The sequence below is a fragment of the Hyla sarda genome, chromosome 11 (assembly GCF_029499605.1).
Source record: "Hyla sarda isolate aHylSar1 chromosome 11, aHylSar1.hap1, whole genome shotgun sequence".
NCBI lineage: Eukaryota > Metazoa > Chordata > Amphibia > Anura > Hylidae > Hyla > Hyla sarda.
This window is the reverse complement of record NC_079199.1, coordinates 102,923,548-102,940,558: the sequence shown is the minus strand read 5'-3', so window position 1 is coordinate 102,940,558 and position 17,011 is coordinate 102,923,548. Positions and strand designations below refer to the sequence as shown.

Sequence of the window (17,011 nt, the reverse complement as noted above, 5' to 3'; positions counted from 1 at the left end):
ATGTTTTCGCCTATCCTTTGGAGGGGTACTCTGCCCCTAGACATCTTATCCCCTATCCAAAGGATAGGGGGATAAGATGTCTGATCGGGGAGTTCCCGCTACTGGGGACCCCCGCGATCTCGGCTGCTGCACCACAGACATCCGGTGCACGGAGTGAAGTTCGCTCCGTGCCGCATGACTGGCGATGCGGGGCGGAGGCTCGTGACGTCACCCCCCTCCCATAGACTTGCATTGAGGGGGGTGCGGCCCTGACGCTCTAAAGGAACGCCGAGTGCAGCAGGGAGATCGTGGGGGTCCCCGGCAGCGGGACAACTGCGATCAGACATCTTATCCCCTGTCCTTTGGATAGGGGATAACATGACTAGGGGCGAAGTACCCCTTTAAGCACTTCTAAGAATTACATTTTTATAGGTGGTCTCCCAGCACCAAGAAAGATATGCAGGACAGGAGAGGGCGGTGCCACCATATATGAGGCGAGGGCACCATATATGACGGTAGTATACATCAACCTTTATTATAATAAAAGATGTTCCTTCACCTTCTACAGATCAGTGACATTACCCAGGAAACACGTTGAATACTGGATCTCTATAGAAATGTTGCCCATTACAGGTCCTGCCTGAAGAAGCTGCACATGCACAGCGAAACGCGTTGCATTATTGGTAATAAAGTCTGACGGATGTTATCCAGATCCTGTGAGTCCTGTGTCCTAATCAGCGCCACGAATCCTGGTTCAAACGAAGCTTTGTTCTACATTACAGGTCCGGTTATTTTCTCATCGCCAATAGAAATCCGGCTTCTTCTCTGTTCAGTAAATTATCCTCAGGTTTAGTTTGTGTATTTCCAGCTCTTTTAAGGCTTCTTTCTCGTTTTCGGACAATTCATTATACTCCAAGCTAGAACAAAAATCACAACCTCCAGTTTTAGTGACTTTGTAAGGATTCTCTTCTCTACTGGCCCTACATTAGTCAGTGAAGTTGAGGTGGATGAGGTAAAATGTCTATTTCAGGATATGCTTGCTAAAATAATGGCCACTCACTAACTCACTTTGAAACAATGGTCCTCATTTACTATTTCAAACCCGACAATTTTTGTCGGGTTGTGCGCCAGATTTTGTCACATTGTGCCAGAAATTCTGTCTGCGTCAGATTTTTCACCAGATTTTGCGCCAGAATTGAAAAAACCCCGACTAACTCTCCATTTTGCTAAGAAAACCCGAAAAAGGGGTGTGACAGCTGGGGAAAGGGGCGTGGTCTTCGAAAAGGGGCGTGTTCCCGACATTTTCACAAAAAAACCTAATTGAAAATAAATTGTAGGGAATTAAAACCCACAAAGAAACCTACACAACACTCTTAGTAAATGAGGGCCAATGTGTATAAGATGGTGCTTCCAGAGAGACTACACCCAAGATGATAAGACCACGTGCTGGGTGAGGAACGCCTACAGATGGAATAAACCAATCACAAGGACAGTTGTTCATGATGTGTTATAGACTATAAAAACCCTTGTAATTGTTTTAAATACAGTGGTCCCTCAACATACGATGGTAATTCGTTCCAAACGACCCATCGTTTGTCGAATCCATCGTATGTTGAGGGATTCGTTCAAAGTAAAGTATAGGAAGTTATACTCACATGTCCCCGTCGCTCCGGACCGCGTCCTCATCACTCCCGATGGTCTCCCAGGGGCTCCCGATGCTGTCCCGCTGCTCCGGCGTCTTCTTCGGGATCCTCCGGCTTTTTCCACATCTTCTCCGGTGTCCGGGCCTCGCTTTCTGGTGACGTTATCACATTGTGGCGCCGGGACGGCATGTGCAGCGACGTAATAACGACGCCGGAAAGCGAGGCTTGGACCCCGGCGAAGATGCAGAAAACTCCGGAGGATCGCGACTTGGACCCGGAGCAGCGTGGATAGGTAAGTGAACGTGTACGGGATGCTTAAACTGCCATCCGAGAGCAGCTTAAGCATTTTGCGCTGTCGGATAGGAGTTAATGCCATGGCCCCGACATATAAAAGCATCGTATGTCGATGCTGACATCTACATGCGATGGCCTCTGAGAGGCCATCGTATGTTGATTTGATCATATGTCAGGGCCATCGCATGTCGGGGCGTTACTGTACAGGAAGTATCATTTACTGAACTGCGTGTGATTTCCTTTTCTCGTGGATATGCTGATTCTGACACCTAATTAGGAAGGGGGCAGGTACTCAACTGATACCGGATCGGTTTCCGATCCATTTCAAAGTGATCGTCCTGAGGATGGGATCTCTACAATCTTTCCAGACCTGGCATCACTATCCCTTTTCTGTATAGAGACTTGATGAGGAGTAATAAAGGTCACAACTTGGTAGTGTTCCGTAGCTGGCACCATGTTCCCCCCACAGATATGCACCTTGTAAAGGGATATGATATGCCGAAATAAAAAAAAGAGACTGAGAGGCCGCTATATGGTGCCATTATCCTTGAAACGCTTTTCTGGATAGGAAATATAGAGAAGAGGTACTCACCTTTTGGTGCTGCAGACACAACACTGTTATTGACCTTAATAAAATTGCCGATTTTAGACATCTTATCCCCTATCCAAAGTATAGGTGATAAGATGTCTTATCGTGAAGTCATGCCACGCCCCCTCCATTCATGTCTATGGGAGGGGGCGTGACATACGTCACGCCCCCTCCCATAGACATGAATGGAGGGGGTGTGGCGTGACATCTTTAGTGGGGCGTGACGCCACGACCACAGCCACCCGAACCCAGCGTTCTGAACATAATGTTCAGAAAGCCGGTGCTGCAGGGAGATCGCGGGAGTCCCAACGGCCGGACCTGCGGGATGTCTAGGGGTGGAGTACCCCTTTAAGTCTGGTAGCTGAAAGCTGCTGGCTGTTGATACCAGGTCCAGTCCAGGCCGGTGGGAACCAGTTAAGTGCAGTGTGAGGGGTTCAGCAGAAACCACTCCAAAAATGGACTTTCGTTTTTTCCTGACTAAGAGAGGAGTTATCCTCCAGAAACGCATTGTCCTCTGATGTATCCACTTTAAATAATAAAGAAAGTATTCTTCATAACAAGATTGTTCTCCTACCTAAACCATTGATTTCCCGGTGAGTGCTACAACCGACAAGCCGATATTTGGAGAGGTATCTGCCGAACCCCTCACACTGCTTTTCACTGTAAAGAGGCACTCTAAGGGAGAGGGAAACGCCACCCTAAAGAGATCTCCTCCACAGATATTTTAGTTATTATTGTGTCAAAAACGAAGTACAAACCTAGGAATAAACCTAAGATCCCCCCACCCTCTTTTGGAAGATTGTTACCACCTATTTCACTACGGAGAAGAGGGGGATGTTTAAAGGATGTGCAGATTTGCAGGTTTCGGGACGTGATGTCATAAGCCTACTCAACTAATCACTGATGGGTAGGGCCGGCTCTGCCTATAGGCAAAATAGGCAGCTGCCTAGAGCGCCCTCTTGATGGGGGCGCCACTCTGCCCGCTGCAATAAAGTTAGCAAAACCACGCTACCCCCACCCGTACTAAAATAATCAGCATTTTTTAGCCTTCTGGCGGAGCGCAGCACCACCTTCGAGGCAGGTCCGTCCAACACCCTGACACTGCGCGCGCCTCCATACATCGGAAGGAGCGATTGGGCGGGGTCAAGGGGCGGCAAAATTAGCCTTTGTCTAGGGTGGCAAAAATCCTTGCCCCAGACCTGCTGATGGGCATAGCAGTCCTGTAACGTCACATTCCCAAACCTGGAAGCTCCACACATCAGGGACTGGAGCTCCGTGATACCAGTTCATGTATTGTACAGAAAACTGGCGCAAGATCTAGTGAAAATCTGAAAAGACCTTTTATGGCCTAAGGACTAATATATGATTAGAACAAAGGTTTCGTTTCTGCACAACATGAACTGATATTTTATATACACAATACAGTGATCCCTCAACTTACAATGGCCTCAACATACAATAGTTTCAAGATACAATGGTCTTTTCTGGACCATTGTAACTTGAAACCAGACTCAACATACAATGTACAGACAGTCCAGATCTGTGAAACATGTCAATGACCGGAAGAACCGACCAATCAGAATGGGCATTCACTAGTAAAACCCCTGTATTACTGAAGTGTATGCACTGACTGGTGTCTGGTAGTGCCCCCTACAGTACAGGGAGGTATTACATGTTCTGTACTCTTTACCTGTATTACTGAAGTGTATGCACTGACTGGTATCTGGTAGCATCCCCTACAGTACAGGGAGGTATTACATGTTCTGTACTCTTTACCTGTATTACTGAAGTGCATGCACTGACTGGTATCTGGTAGTGCCCCCTACAGTACAGGGAGGTATTACATGTTCTGTACTCTTTACCTGTATTACTGAAGTGTATGCACTGACTGGTGTCTGGTAGCTCCCCCTACAGTACAGGGAGGTATTACATGTTCTGTACTCTTTACCTGTATTACTGAAGTGTATGCACTGACTGGTGTCTGGTAGTGCCCCCTACAGTACAGGGAGGTATTACATGTTCTGTACTCTTTACCTGTATTACTGAAGTGTATGCACTGACTGGTGTATGGTAGCGCCCCCTACAGTACAGGGAGGTATTACATGTTCTGCACTCTTTACCTGTATTACTGAAGTGTATGCACTGACTGGTATCTGGTAGCGTCCCCTACAGTACAGGGAGGTATTACATGTTCTGTACTCTTTACCTGTATTACTGAAGTGCATGCACTGACTGGTATCTGGTAGTGCCCCCTACAGTACAGGGAGGTATTACATGTTCTGTACTCTTTACCTGTATTACTGAAGTGTATGCACTGACTGGTGTCTGGTAGCTCCCCCTACAGTACAGGGAGGTATTACATGTTCTGTACTCTTTAACTGTATTACTGAAGTGTATGCACTGACTGGTGTCTGGTAGCGCCCCCTACAGTACAGGGAGGTATTACATGTTCTGTACTCTTTACCTGCGTCAGGGTTAGCTGCTCCTTTGGACACCATGTAACGGTGGCTCCATGTTACTTTTTTAGGACATTGTGTCCTCTACATAGACCAGTGTTTGCCTTTGGCTGTCCGGGCATGCTGGAAGTTGTAGTTTTGCAACAGCTGGAGGCTCCCTGCTTGGGACACACTGACATAGACAGTGATTTACAGCTCCCAGCAGATCTTTCTTACTTTTATATGTAAGGATTTGCTTTATCTAAATTAGTTATCTACTTATTTTTCTATTTCCGGATAACATTTTGGTGCCGTTAGAACCAATTACCAGGTTTCCATAGAGTTCTGGTCTCAACATACAATGGTTTCAACATACAATGGTTGTCCCAGAACCAATTAATATTGTAACTTGAGGGACCACTGTACTATAAATGACAGGCTTATAGCTAGTCATGTCTGTGGAAAGGTCCCGACCTCAGGACATAGTGGAGAAGAGGAGACCGGACAGTCAGACATCAGGAGAGACGTCACATATCAAGGTGCAGTCAGCAGATTATAGACATAACAATGGAATAAAATAGAATAAAATCCCTGTATAACTTGTACATGTCTCCTGTACACATCTCTTATACTCACTGTAATTCCTCTATCCTGCAGTCAGGACTGGACAGAGCGTCCACCAAGTCACTGAAGTGAGGACCGGACAGACGGTTATTAGACAGGACAAGCTTCCTCAGGGTCTGGTTTTCCCTTATTCCAAATGCCAACTGGACGCAGAAAGTGTCTTGTAGACCAGTATTGGCCAAACTGTAAGAATAAGAAGACGAGATGATGGGGACGTCCACAGAGCGTTAGTATAAGATCTGTAGATTGTGAATGTGGAGAGAAAATGTCCCCGACTGTTAGTAAAATCCATAAATGTCATCACTAGAAGTCGCCTCTTGTGTGCTGGACGTCAGGAATGGCGGCAGATATATGATATATATACACTGACTCTAATTACAGTGATCCCTCAACTTACAATGGCCTCAACATACAATAGTTTCAACATACAATGGTCTTTTCTGGACCATTGTAACTTGAAACCAGACTCAACATACAATGCTACGGACAGTCCAGATCTGTGAAACGTGTCAATGGCAGGAAGAATTGACCAATCAGAATGGACATTTTACTGGTAAAACCCCTGTATTACTTAAGTGTATGCACTGACTGGCTGGTAGTGCCCCCTACAGTACAGGGAGGTATTACATGTTCTGTACTCTTTACCTGTATTACTGAAGTGTATGCACTGACTGGTGTCTGGTAGCGCCCCCTACAGTACAGGGAGGTATTACATGTTCTGTACTCTTTACCTGTATTACTGAAGTGTATGCACTGACTGGTGTCTGGTAGCGCCCCCTACAGTACAGGGAGGTATTACATGTTCTGTACTCTTTACCTGTATTACTGAAGTGTATGCACTGACTGGTGTCTGGTAGCGCCCCCTACAGTACAGGGAGGTATTACATGTTCTGTACTCTTTACCTGTACCAGGGTTAGCTGCTCCTTTGAACACCAGGTGAGGGCGACTCCATTTTACTTTTTAGAACATTGTGTACTGTACAGGACCCTGAAGAAGCTCCTGTCCTCTACATAGACCAGCATTTCCCAACCAGGGTGCCTCCAGCTGTTGCAAAACTACAACTTCCAGCATGCCCGGACAGCCTTCGGCTGTCCGGGCATGCTGGGAGTTGTAGTTTTGTAACAGCTGGAGACACCCTGCTTGGGAAACACTGACATAGACAGCGATTACAGTTCCCAGCGGATCTTTCTTACTTTTATATGTAAGGATTTACTTTATCTATATTAGTTATCTACTTATTTATCTTTAATTCTCACTTTTTCCTTTTTTTGGATGACGTTTTGGTGGCTTCAGAACCAATTACCAGGTTTCCATAGAGATATGGTCTCGACATACAATGGTTTCAACATACAATGGTCGTCCCGGAACCAATTAATATTGTAACTTGAGGGACCACTGTATTAGGTCAAACCAACCATGGAAAGTGATGTCTGGAATAAAGATACTCTGATATACTTGACATGTGGAGCACTTACATACGTCAGTGGTTTTCTATGAATTCCTGAGATCCTCACGCGATTCCTTTACCCTTATGTATTATATTCCGCCAGTCAAGCTACCACTAAAGGAATGAATTAACTTATTGATTTTGTTCTAATAAAAGTGTCTACTAATGTTGTATCTGGAAAAGTACAACCGTACCAGATGGGCAGAATCCTTATGTGCCTACTTTTCCCTTCTACGTGACAGACTAATTTCACCAATTGGTGGCCGTGTAAATACATTTTCCCCACACATCTGCATATACCACCACATCCACTTTGTCCAGTTTATGTCACACCGGGCAGGGATAAGTGTGGCCCCAACAACAGTATTAGTCCCTTACGCTACTAAAATGCTGGGCGTAATAAAGTGAAAGTAAAAAAACAACCACAGTACAGAACAGAGAAGAAAGGTCAGGAAACAAAAGGGTTAACTTACAACAGCACAGAAAAAAAAAGACAGACAGGGAATGCACATACAAACGGAAAATCAAAGTCAAACAGGACATGTCGGTATCGGGGAGAGCGCAGCAGTACAGATACTGCAGAAGAGTAGTCCTAGAACAATCGGCGGTCAGAATACACGGCAAAACACCGGACAGGAGATAGTGTTGAAATTGAACTTTAAAAACAAGCAAAGAGATAACAGACTTGGTGAGGTAACATAGACCACCTAAGAAAGACGTGGACGCCAAGGCCAGATGTAATAGGCTTATTGTCCAAGCCTCCTGATTGGCCCGGGCGTCGTCACATCAATGAAGGACGCATCAGCCAAACTCAGGAGGAATTAACTACATAAACCCTTTATAGTTTATATCCTTGACAAAACTATGGTGTGAAGCATAAAATAGAATAAAATCCCTGTATAACTTGTGCCCCACATGTCTCAGTCCTGTACACATCTCTTATACTCACTGTAATTCCTCTATCCTGCAGTCAGGACTGGACAGAGCGTCCATCAAGTCACTGAAGTGAGGACCAGACAGATGGTTATTAGACAGGACAAGCTTCCTCAGGGTCTGGTTTTCCCTTATTCCAAATGCCAACTGGACGCAGGAAGTGTCTTGTAGACCAGTATTGGCCAAACTGTAAGAATAAGAAGACGAGATGATGGGGACGTCCACAGAGCGTTAGTATAAGATCTGTAGATTGTGAATGTGGAGAGAAAATGTCCCCGACTGTTAGTAAAATCCATAAATGTCATCACTAGAAGCCGCCTCTTGTGTGCTGGACGTCAAGATGTATGATATATACACTGACTCTAATTACAGTGATCCCTCAACTTACAATGGCCTCAACATACAATAGTTTCAACATACAATGGTCTTTTCTGGACCATTGTAACTTGAAACCAGACTCAACACACAATGCTACGGACAGTCCAGATCTGTGAAACGTGTCAATGGCAGGAAGAACTGACCAATCAGAATGGACATTTTACTGGTAAAACCCCTGTATTACTTAAGTGTATGCACTGACTGGCTGGTAGTGCCCCCTACAGTACAGGGAGGTATTACATGTTCTGTACTCTTTACCTGTATTACTGAAGTGTATGCACTGACTGGTGTCTGGTAGCGCCCCCTACAGTACAGGGAGGTATTACATGTTCTGTACTCTTTACCTGTATTACTGAAGTGTATGCACTGACTGGTGTCTGGTAGCGCCCCCTACAGTACAGGGAGGTATTACATGTTCTGTACTCTTTACCTGTACCAGGGTTAGCTGCTCCTTTGAACACCAGGTGAGGGCGACTCCATTTTACTTTTTAGAACATTGTGTACTGTACAGGACCCTGAAGAAGCTCCTGTCCTCTACATAGACCAGCATTTCCCAACCAGGGTGCCTCCAGCTGTTGCAAAACTACAACTTCCAGCATGCCCGGACAGCCTTCGGCTGTCCGGGCATGCTGGGAGTTGTAGTTTTGTAACAGCTGGAGACACCCTGCTTGGGAAACACTGACATAGACAGCGATTACAGTTCCCAGCGGATCTTTCTTACTTTTATATGTAAGGATTTACTTTATCTATATTAGTTATCTACTTATTTATCTTTAATTCTCACTTTTTCCTTTTTTTGGATGACGTTTTGGTGGCTTCAGAACCAATTACCAGGTTTCCATAGAGATATGGTCTCGACATACAATGGTTTCAACATACAATGGTCGTCCCGGAACCAATTAATATTGTAACTTGAGGGACCACTGTATTAGGTCAAACCAACCATGGAAAGTGATGTCTGGAATAAAGATACTCTGATATACTTGACATGTGGAGCACTTACATACGTCAGTGGCTTTCTATGAATTCCTGAGATCCTCACGCGATTCCTTTACCCTTATGTATTATATTCCGCCAGTCAAGCTACCACTAAAGGAATGAATTAACTTATTGATTTTGTTCTAATAAAAGTGTCTACTAATGTTGTATCTGGAAAAGTACAACCGTACCAGATGGGCAGAATCCTTATGTGCCTACTTTTCCCTTCTACGTGACAGACTAATTTCACCAATTGGTGGCCGTGTAAATACATTTTCCCCACACATCTGCATATACCACCACATCCACTTTGTCCAGTTTATGTCACACCGGGCAGGGATAAGTGTGGCCCCAACAACAGTGTTAGTCCCTTACGCTACTAAAGTGCTGGGCGTAATAAAGTGAAAGTAAAAAACAACCACAGTACAGAACAGAGAAGAAAGGTCAGGAAACAAAAGGGTTAACTTACAACAGCACAGAAAAAAAAAGACAGACAGGGAATGCACATACAAACGGAAAATCAAAGTCAAACAGGACATGTCGGTATCGGGGAGAGCGCAGCAGTACAGATACTGCAGAAGAGTAGTCCTAGAACAATCGGGGGTCAGAATACACGGCAAAACACCGGACAGGAGATAGTGTTGAAATTGAACTTTAAAAACAAGCAAAGAGATAACAGACTGGGTGAGGTAACATAGACCACCTAAGAAAGACGTGGACGCCAAGGCCGGATGTAATAGGCTTATTGTCCAAGCCCCCTGATTGGCCCGGGCGTCGTCACATCAATGAAGGACGCATCAGCCAAACTCAGGAGGAATTAACTACATAAACCCTTTATAGTTTATATCCTTGACAAAACTATGGTGTGAAGCATAAAATAGAATAAAATCCCTGTATAACTTGTGCCCCACATGTCTCAGTCCTGTACACATCTCTTATACTCACTGTAATTCCTCTATCCTGCAGTCTGGACTGGACAGAGCGTCCATCAAGTCACTGAAGTGAGGACCGGACAGACGGTTATTAGACAGGACAAGCTTCTTCAGGGACTGGTTATCTCTTACTCCAAATGCCAACTGGGTGCAGGAAGAGTCTGATAGATGATTCTCAACCAAACTGTGGTAAGATGATAAGATGTTTGTGACACGTCCACAACATTGGTATGAAATATATATGTAATGAATTTAAAAGACTCCAAACCCTTTCACTTTTTCCATATTTTGGTATATATATATATATATATATATATATATATATATGTTACAGTAAATCATCCCCTACCACAGTGCAACCCTATTTAGTCCAGTACACTTTCTCCAGCACTATGTCTTAGCATAGCAAACAGGAGTAGGTGCTGTCCTGTGATTGGCCAGAGAAGTAAGCGAAAGGAAGTCTAGTTGTGAGTACTGCTGGCAAACAACCCAGGTCTGGTCCTGTCCCCTGAAATCAAGAGAGTCTGAGTAATAGCCGTGTAACCATGGAAGGGTTCATGTAACAAATTCTTGCAGGTTTTTAAAATTCTTGCTATTTGATAGGTAAAGTGTCTGATTTTATCCCATAGACTGAGCATAAAATAAAATAAATTCTATCTATAACTTGTTCCCTCTCAGTCCTGTACACAGCGTAGGAGAGCATGGAGGAAGGCTGCTCTTTAGTGCTCAATGCTTGTGTCAGGCAAACTGACAGAGCAGAAGAGAGGAGCTGGGAATCAGGAAAACCATCTCTTATACTCACTATAATGTCTCTATCCTGCAGGCCGGACTGGACAGAGCGTCCATCAAGTCACTGAGGTGAGGACCAGACAGATTGTTATAAGACAAGTCAAGTATCTTCAGGGACTGGTTATCACTCATTCCAAATGCCAACTGGGTGCAGGAAGTGTCTTGTAGATCATTCTCAGCCAAACTGTAAGAATTAGAAGATGAGATGTGGGTAATGTCCACAGAGCGTTAGTGTAAAATCTGTTACGTTTAACCTCTGACCTCAGGTGGCCCTCCCCAAGGAATAGAGCTATAAACTAGCCCAAGCTTTTTCCATCAAGGGTTGAGTTGGTGAGCTGGCAGAAAGATTAAGAAACTGGGGGCTAAGGAGGTGCCAGCCAACAGTGCAAGAGGCCGGAATATAGTGAGAAACTCAATGTAGTAATATGTCGGCACTTCCATGGAATCTGCGGTGGTGCACGAGGTGGGGTAAAGCCACAGGTAGAAAAAAAGATGAAACCCGGCAGTCACCAGTGATGCACAGTGAAGATTTATTATGCCATAGTGTGGTACAAGGTCTTTTTTCGGTGTGGGAGCCTTCCTCAGCTGTCTGCCTATACCAATTCCAGAGAGTACTTGCATCGTGATGTCACGAGCCTCCGCCCCGCATCACCAGTCTTTCGGCACATAGCGAAGTTCGCTCCGTGCCCCGGATTTCTAGGGTGTCGCAGCCGAGATCACGGGGGTCCCCAGCAGCAGCAGCCCCGCGATCAGACATCTTATCCCCTATCCTTTGGATAGGGGATAAGATATCTAGGGACAGAGTACCCCTTTAAAGGGAACCTGTCATCAGATTATATCACATATAATGTGTAGCAATGCGTTATATGTGGTAAAATCTTCGCCCTTTCCATTCACGGGAGATGTTCCTGCCCACAGGGATTGTGAGGATATGAAGGTTAAAAGTGTCCTCCTCCGTAAGTAGTCCCCTGGTCAGGGAGTTATACTTACCTAGCCCCATCTTCTCTGGCTGTAATCACACCCCCTCAGTGTAATTGACAGCCTGCATCACCGCTATGCTCCATAAGCAGACGGAGCAGAGCGGTGACGCAGGCCGTGCCCGAGCTGTCAGTTATGCTGAGGGGGCGTGATTACAGTCGGAGAAGATGGGGCTAGGTGAGTATAGCTCCTGCCCAGGGGACTACTTACTGGACCGGTGGGGATACTTTAAAACTTTGTATTCTCACCATCCCTGCTGGCAGGAATGTCTCCCGGGGATGGGGAGTATAAAGATTTTACTATACATAACGCGTTGCTATCGCATGATATAAGGTAAAATCTGACGGCAGGTTCCCCAGCAATCTGATCATTTTTTGGGGGCAATTTCCTGCCTAATAATACCAGCCTGCTACCACCCCAGCGGGTTTATAGAAAAGTCCCTCTGTAGGCGCTAAACCTCGGTAAGGAAATCATAATAAACGAGTAGTTTAATCGCCAATGGCGCGTTTCGGGTATAAGCACCCTTCCTCAGATTGGCATCGCAGATGCCAATCTGAGGAAGGGTGCTTATACCCGAAACGTGTCATTGGCGATTAAACTACACATTTATTATCACCAGCTTGTACTTGTGATTTCCTTACCGAGATTTAGCGCCTATAGAGGGACTTTTTCATTAACCTGCTGCCTTCCCATTTAGACGGACTGCCATCTGTCTGCACATCCCTACGGCTCAGCAATTCCTCTGGACTTCACTTCTACTTTGTACCCACTAAGTTTGGGTGATATGCGCATTTGCATTGCACTCCAGGTGAACATAATACATTTTGCCTATTTTTTATTATTGGGGTAACACACTAGGTGCCTTCTGTGGTACCTTTTTCCCTTCTCTTTTTGTTTGTATGCTACCACCCCAGGCACAGATTAAGATTTTCACTTCCCCTACTCATGGCGGAGTCTCTTCTGACAAGCTGTGCCCAGAAACCAAAATATGCCGCCCTAAAATAACCGGCTCAGGACCACTGAGTGCATAGTGCACCCATGGGTGATTATATCAAGGCGCAGTCAGCAGTTTATCTTATAGACATAACAATGGTGCGGAGCATAAAATAGAATAAAATCCCTGTATAACTTGTGCCCCACATGTCTCAGTCCTGTACATATCTCTTATACTCACTGTAATTCCTCTATCCTGCAGTCTGGACTGGACAGAGCATCCATCAAGTCACTGAAGTGAGGACCGTACAGATTGTTAGTCGACAAGTCAAGTCTCTTCAGGGTCTGGTTTTCCCTTATTCCAAGTGCCAACTGGGTGCAGGAAGTGTCTTGTAGATAATTTCTATCCAAACTGTAAGAATAAGAAGACGAGATGATGGTGATGTCCACATTAGTATTAGTATAAAATCTGTAGATTGTGAATGTGGAGAGAAAATGTCCCCGACTGTTAGTAAAATCCTTAAATGTCATCACTAGAAGCCGCCTCTTGTGTGCTGGACGTCAGGAATGGCGGCAGATGTATGAAATGTCCACTGAGCCCAGATCTATGGTCTAGAGATACAGAATCCCTGATTGATGTCCTCACTTTATGGAATCTCATAACTCAGTGATTTATTGTGCCCCTGTGTGTCGTCACGCCCCCTCCCATAGACTTGCATTGAGGGGGCGTGACCGTGACGTCACGAGCCTCCGTCTCCAGCGGCGGGACCCCCGCGATCAGACATCTTATCTCCTATCCTTTGGATAGGGCATAAGATGTCTAGGGGCGGAGTACCCCTTTAAGGCTGAAGACATTGCCTTGTCTCATGTAAAATGTATAAATATGTCATACATTTGGATATGTTGTCCCATCCTCCTCCAATATGTTCAGTTTATGTTATAGACATAACAATGGTGGGCAGCATAAAATAGAATAAAATCCCTGTATAACTTGTGCACCCCCATGTCTCAGTCCTGTACACATCTCTTATACTCACTGTAATTCCTCTATCCTGCAGGCCGGACTGCCCAGAGCGTCCATCAAGTCAATGAAGTGAGGTCCATACAGATGGTTACTGGACAGGACAAGTTTTCTTAGGAATTGGTTTTCCCTTATTCCAAATGCCAATTGGGTGCAAGAAGTGTCAGGCAGATCATTTCTATCCAAACTGTAAGAAAAAGACGAGACAGGTATGGGCAGACCTGTGCACCCAGTTACGCTGATCAGTAAGGTCCTATTCTGGACTCTGGGCGTTATATAGACGACATTTTTCTCTTGTGGAGCCGTATTAATAATGAATTCAATTTGTTTATGAGCCCTACTTATATACATAAGTCCATCCATCTAAGGTTTACCCTATGAAACTACCCTACCTTGACTTTCTTGTAGAGAAACACATAAGTTAGTATCATCTATATAGCGCTAACCTATAGCAACTAACAGTTTGTTTCTTCGGCCAGTCACCATCCTCCTTATGTCTGTAACAGCATCCCCAAATATACTCGAGTGTTTGCCACACCGGTTCTTTAGAAAGGAAAGTCCATCATCATGCCAGACAATTAAGTGGCAGGTTTAATGCAAGGGGACATTCAGAACAGCACAGAACAGACATTAAAACATTTTACCCAACACAAACAGATAAAAGAGATAATGACAGAAAAAGGGATAAAATATATGACCTGTACACATCTCTCATACTCACTGTAATTCCTCTATCCTGCAGTCTGGACTGGACAGAGCGTCCACCAAGTCAATAAAGTGAGGACCATACAGATTGTTATCAGACAGGACAAGTTTCTTGAGGGACGGGTTATTCCTTATTACAGATGCCAACTGGATGCAGGAAGTGTCTTGTAGATCATTTCTATCCAAACTATAAGAATAAGAAGAAGAGATGATGGTGACGTCCACAGAGCGTTAGTATAAAATCTGTAGATTGTGAATGTGGAGAGAAAATGTCCCGAACGTCTGCAAGCAAGGGACCGGTAGCAATAGGGTCGTAACAATTATAAAAACTACTGTCGGTGGTCACAAGTACACTGTATTCCCCATTTAATACAATTATATTATACAATCCTAAAAGCTTTATAAATGGATGAACTACACAGTAGTGTGGCTCATTTTTTTCCACTTTTTTTCCTGATCGAGTCCTAATACCTGGAAAAAGGTGCCAACCCATAAGGGCAATTTACGGGAAAATTCGGTTCTGATTGGACAATATCTTCTGACTCCACTATGAGCTTTATCTTTTACATGGGAAATGTGCCTTGAATTTTGCTAATTTTAAAGGGGTACTCCGCTGCTCAGTGTTCGGAACAAACTGTTCCGGGTGCTGGAGCCGGCGCCGGGAGCTTGTGACGTCATAGTCCCGCCCCCTCATGACGTCACTCCCCGCCCCCTCAATGCAAGTCTATGGGAGACTTGCATTGAGGGGGCGGGGAGTGACGTCATGAGGGGGCGAGGCTATGACGTCACAAGCTCTCGGCTCCAGCATTCAAAACAGTTTGTTCCAAACGCTGAGCAGCGGAGTACCCCTTTAAAGGATTATACTGAAATGATTAAAAGGATAATCCAGATAGCAGCACCACGACTCATAGACAAGCGTTCCCTGCCTGATAACACAGTGCCAGGGAGGTCTGTCAATAAATACTACAGTGGAGAGGACAGTGAAACTTGTGACAGAGGTGTCAAGAGGAACGTCATCCCCAAATTCTATCTCCCCCTTATCCAGGCAGGCCTTGCCCAATTTCGACAATAAGGGTCAATTTGATCTCATCCTTTTCTGCTGAAGACGGCTGAGATTAGGTCGCACAAGCTCTACATACGGTTGGTTGGTTGGTTGGTTGGATAGGGCTTTGGAGGAGCCCGAAACGCAGCCACCACCACGTGGTGGGCACGGGGTCACTTCATAAATCAAGTGGGTGAGGAGCTGCATAAGAATAATTTTTGCACAATTCAAGGCCCATTTCCCATGTACAGTAGTAGTGGAGACAAAAGAAATTGTCCAATCAGAACCAAATCTGTACGTGAGTCGCCCTCATCGGTTGGTAACTTTGGCCGGGTATTAGGAGTCGATCAGAGAAAAAAGTGGAAAAATGAGCCAATCTGCTACACCCTAATACAAACCTTTGCCGTCCCTCCTGTATATTGGCTAGTAAAGGAATGTGCCGGGACCTGTCTGCAGTACACGCCTAACTACTGGAAGAGACACACACACTTTAAAATGTTAACTCACCACCTTTACTGGGGTGTCACATACCTGACAAAGAGGGCTGTGCCCCTCCAAATATAAAGAACACTTCCCCTACTCATGGCGGAGTCTCTTCTGACAAGCTGTGCCCAGAAACCAAAATATGGCGGCTTAAAGTGTACCTGTCGTTAACAAAAACTTTTTATATAATGTAAATAATAACATTATATGTATATTTGTAATATACATTGGTTAAAAAATTTGCATATCTTTGTCTCTACAGCTATAGTATGTGTGTCTCTATGAGGAGTCCAAATACAGGAAGTGAGGGTGGATAAGTAGGGCTCTGTACACTGAGGACAAGCAGGGCTCTGTACACTGAGGACAAGCGGGGCTCTGTACACTGAGGACAAGTAGGGCTCTGTACACTGAGGACAAGCGGGGCCCTGTACACTGAGGACAAGCGGGGCTCTGTACACTGAGGACAAGCGGGGCTCTGTACACTGAGGACAAGCAGGGCTCTGTACACTGAGAACAAGCAGGGCTCTGTATACTGAGGACAAGCAGGGCTCTGTACACTGAGGACAAGCAGGGCTCTGTACACTGAGGACAAGCGGGGCTCTGTACACTGAGGACAAGCGGGGCTCTGTACACTGAGGACAAGCGGGGCTCTGTACACTGAGGACAAGCAGGGCTCTGTACACTGAGGACAAGCAGGGCTCTGTACACTGAGGACAAGCAGGGTTCTGTACACTGAGGACAAGCGGCGCTCTGTACACTGAGGACAAGTAGGGCTCTGTACACTGAGGACAAGCAGGACCCTGTACACTGAGGACAAGCAGGGCTCT

The 17,011-nt window shown here is 45.2% G+C and overlaps 2 protein-coding genes across 4 annotated transcripts in view; one reads left to right on the top strand and one right to left on the bottom strand.

Moving 5' to 3' along the window:
* The window catches only part of LOC130295776 (hornerin-like), a 69,684-nt gene that overhangs the window by 2,379 nt on the left and 50,294 nt on the right, over positions 1-17,011 (top strand). The window contains exon 1 of one of the 3 annotated variants that reach the window (XM_056546873.1): positions 14,024-14,163. The exons of 1 other annotated variant lie outside the window; for it this stretch is intronic. The gene's annotated coding sequence lies outside the window, so the exon portion shown is untranslated. Of the gene's footprint in view, positions 1-14,023; positions 14,164-14,865; positions 14,890-17,011 lie in introns of those variants that run through there. One more of the 3 variants, XM_056546876.1, reaches the window with a different exon arrangement.
* The window catches only part of LOC130294984 (ribonuclease inhibitor-like), a gene marked incomplete at its 5' end in the record, with an annotated part of 47,560 nt that continues 31,167 nt past the window's right edge, over positions 619-17,011 (bottom strand). Inside the window, 8 exons of the mRNA XM_056545141.1 lie at positions 619-896; positions 5,577-5,747; positions 7,962-8,132; positions 10,247-10,417; positions 11,036-11,206; positions 13,175-13,345; positions 13,971-14,141; positions 14,676-14,846. Of these exons, the coding sequence (XP_056401116.1) occupies positions 809-896; positions 5,577-5,747; positions 7,962-8,132; positions 10,247-10,417; positions 11,036-11,206; positions 13,175-13,345; positions 13,971-14,141; positions 14,676-14,846 (1,285 nt within the window). The remainder of the gene's footprint in view (positions 897-5,576; positions 5,748-7,961; positions 8,133-10,246; positions 10,418-11,035; positions 11,207-13,174; positions 13,346-13,970; positions 14,142-14,675; positions 14,847-17,011) is intronic.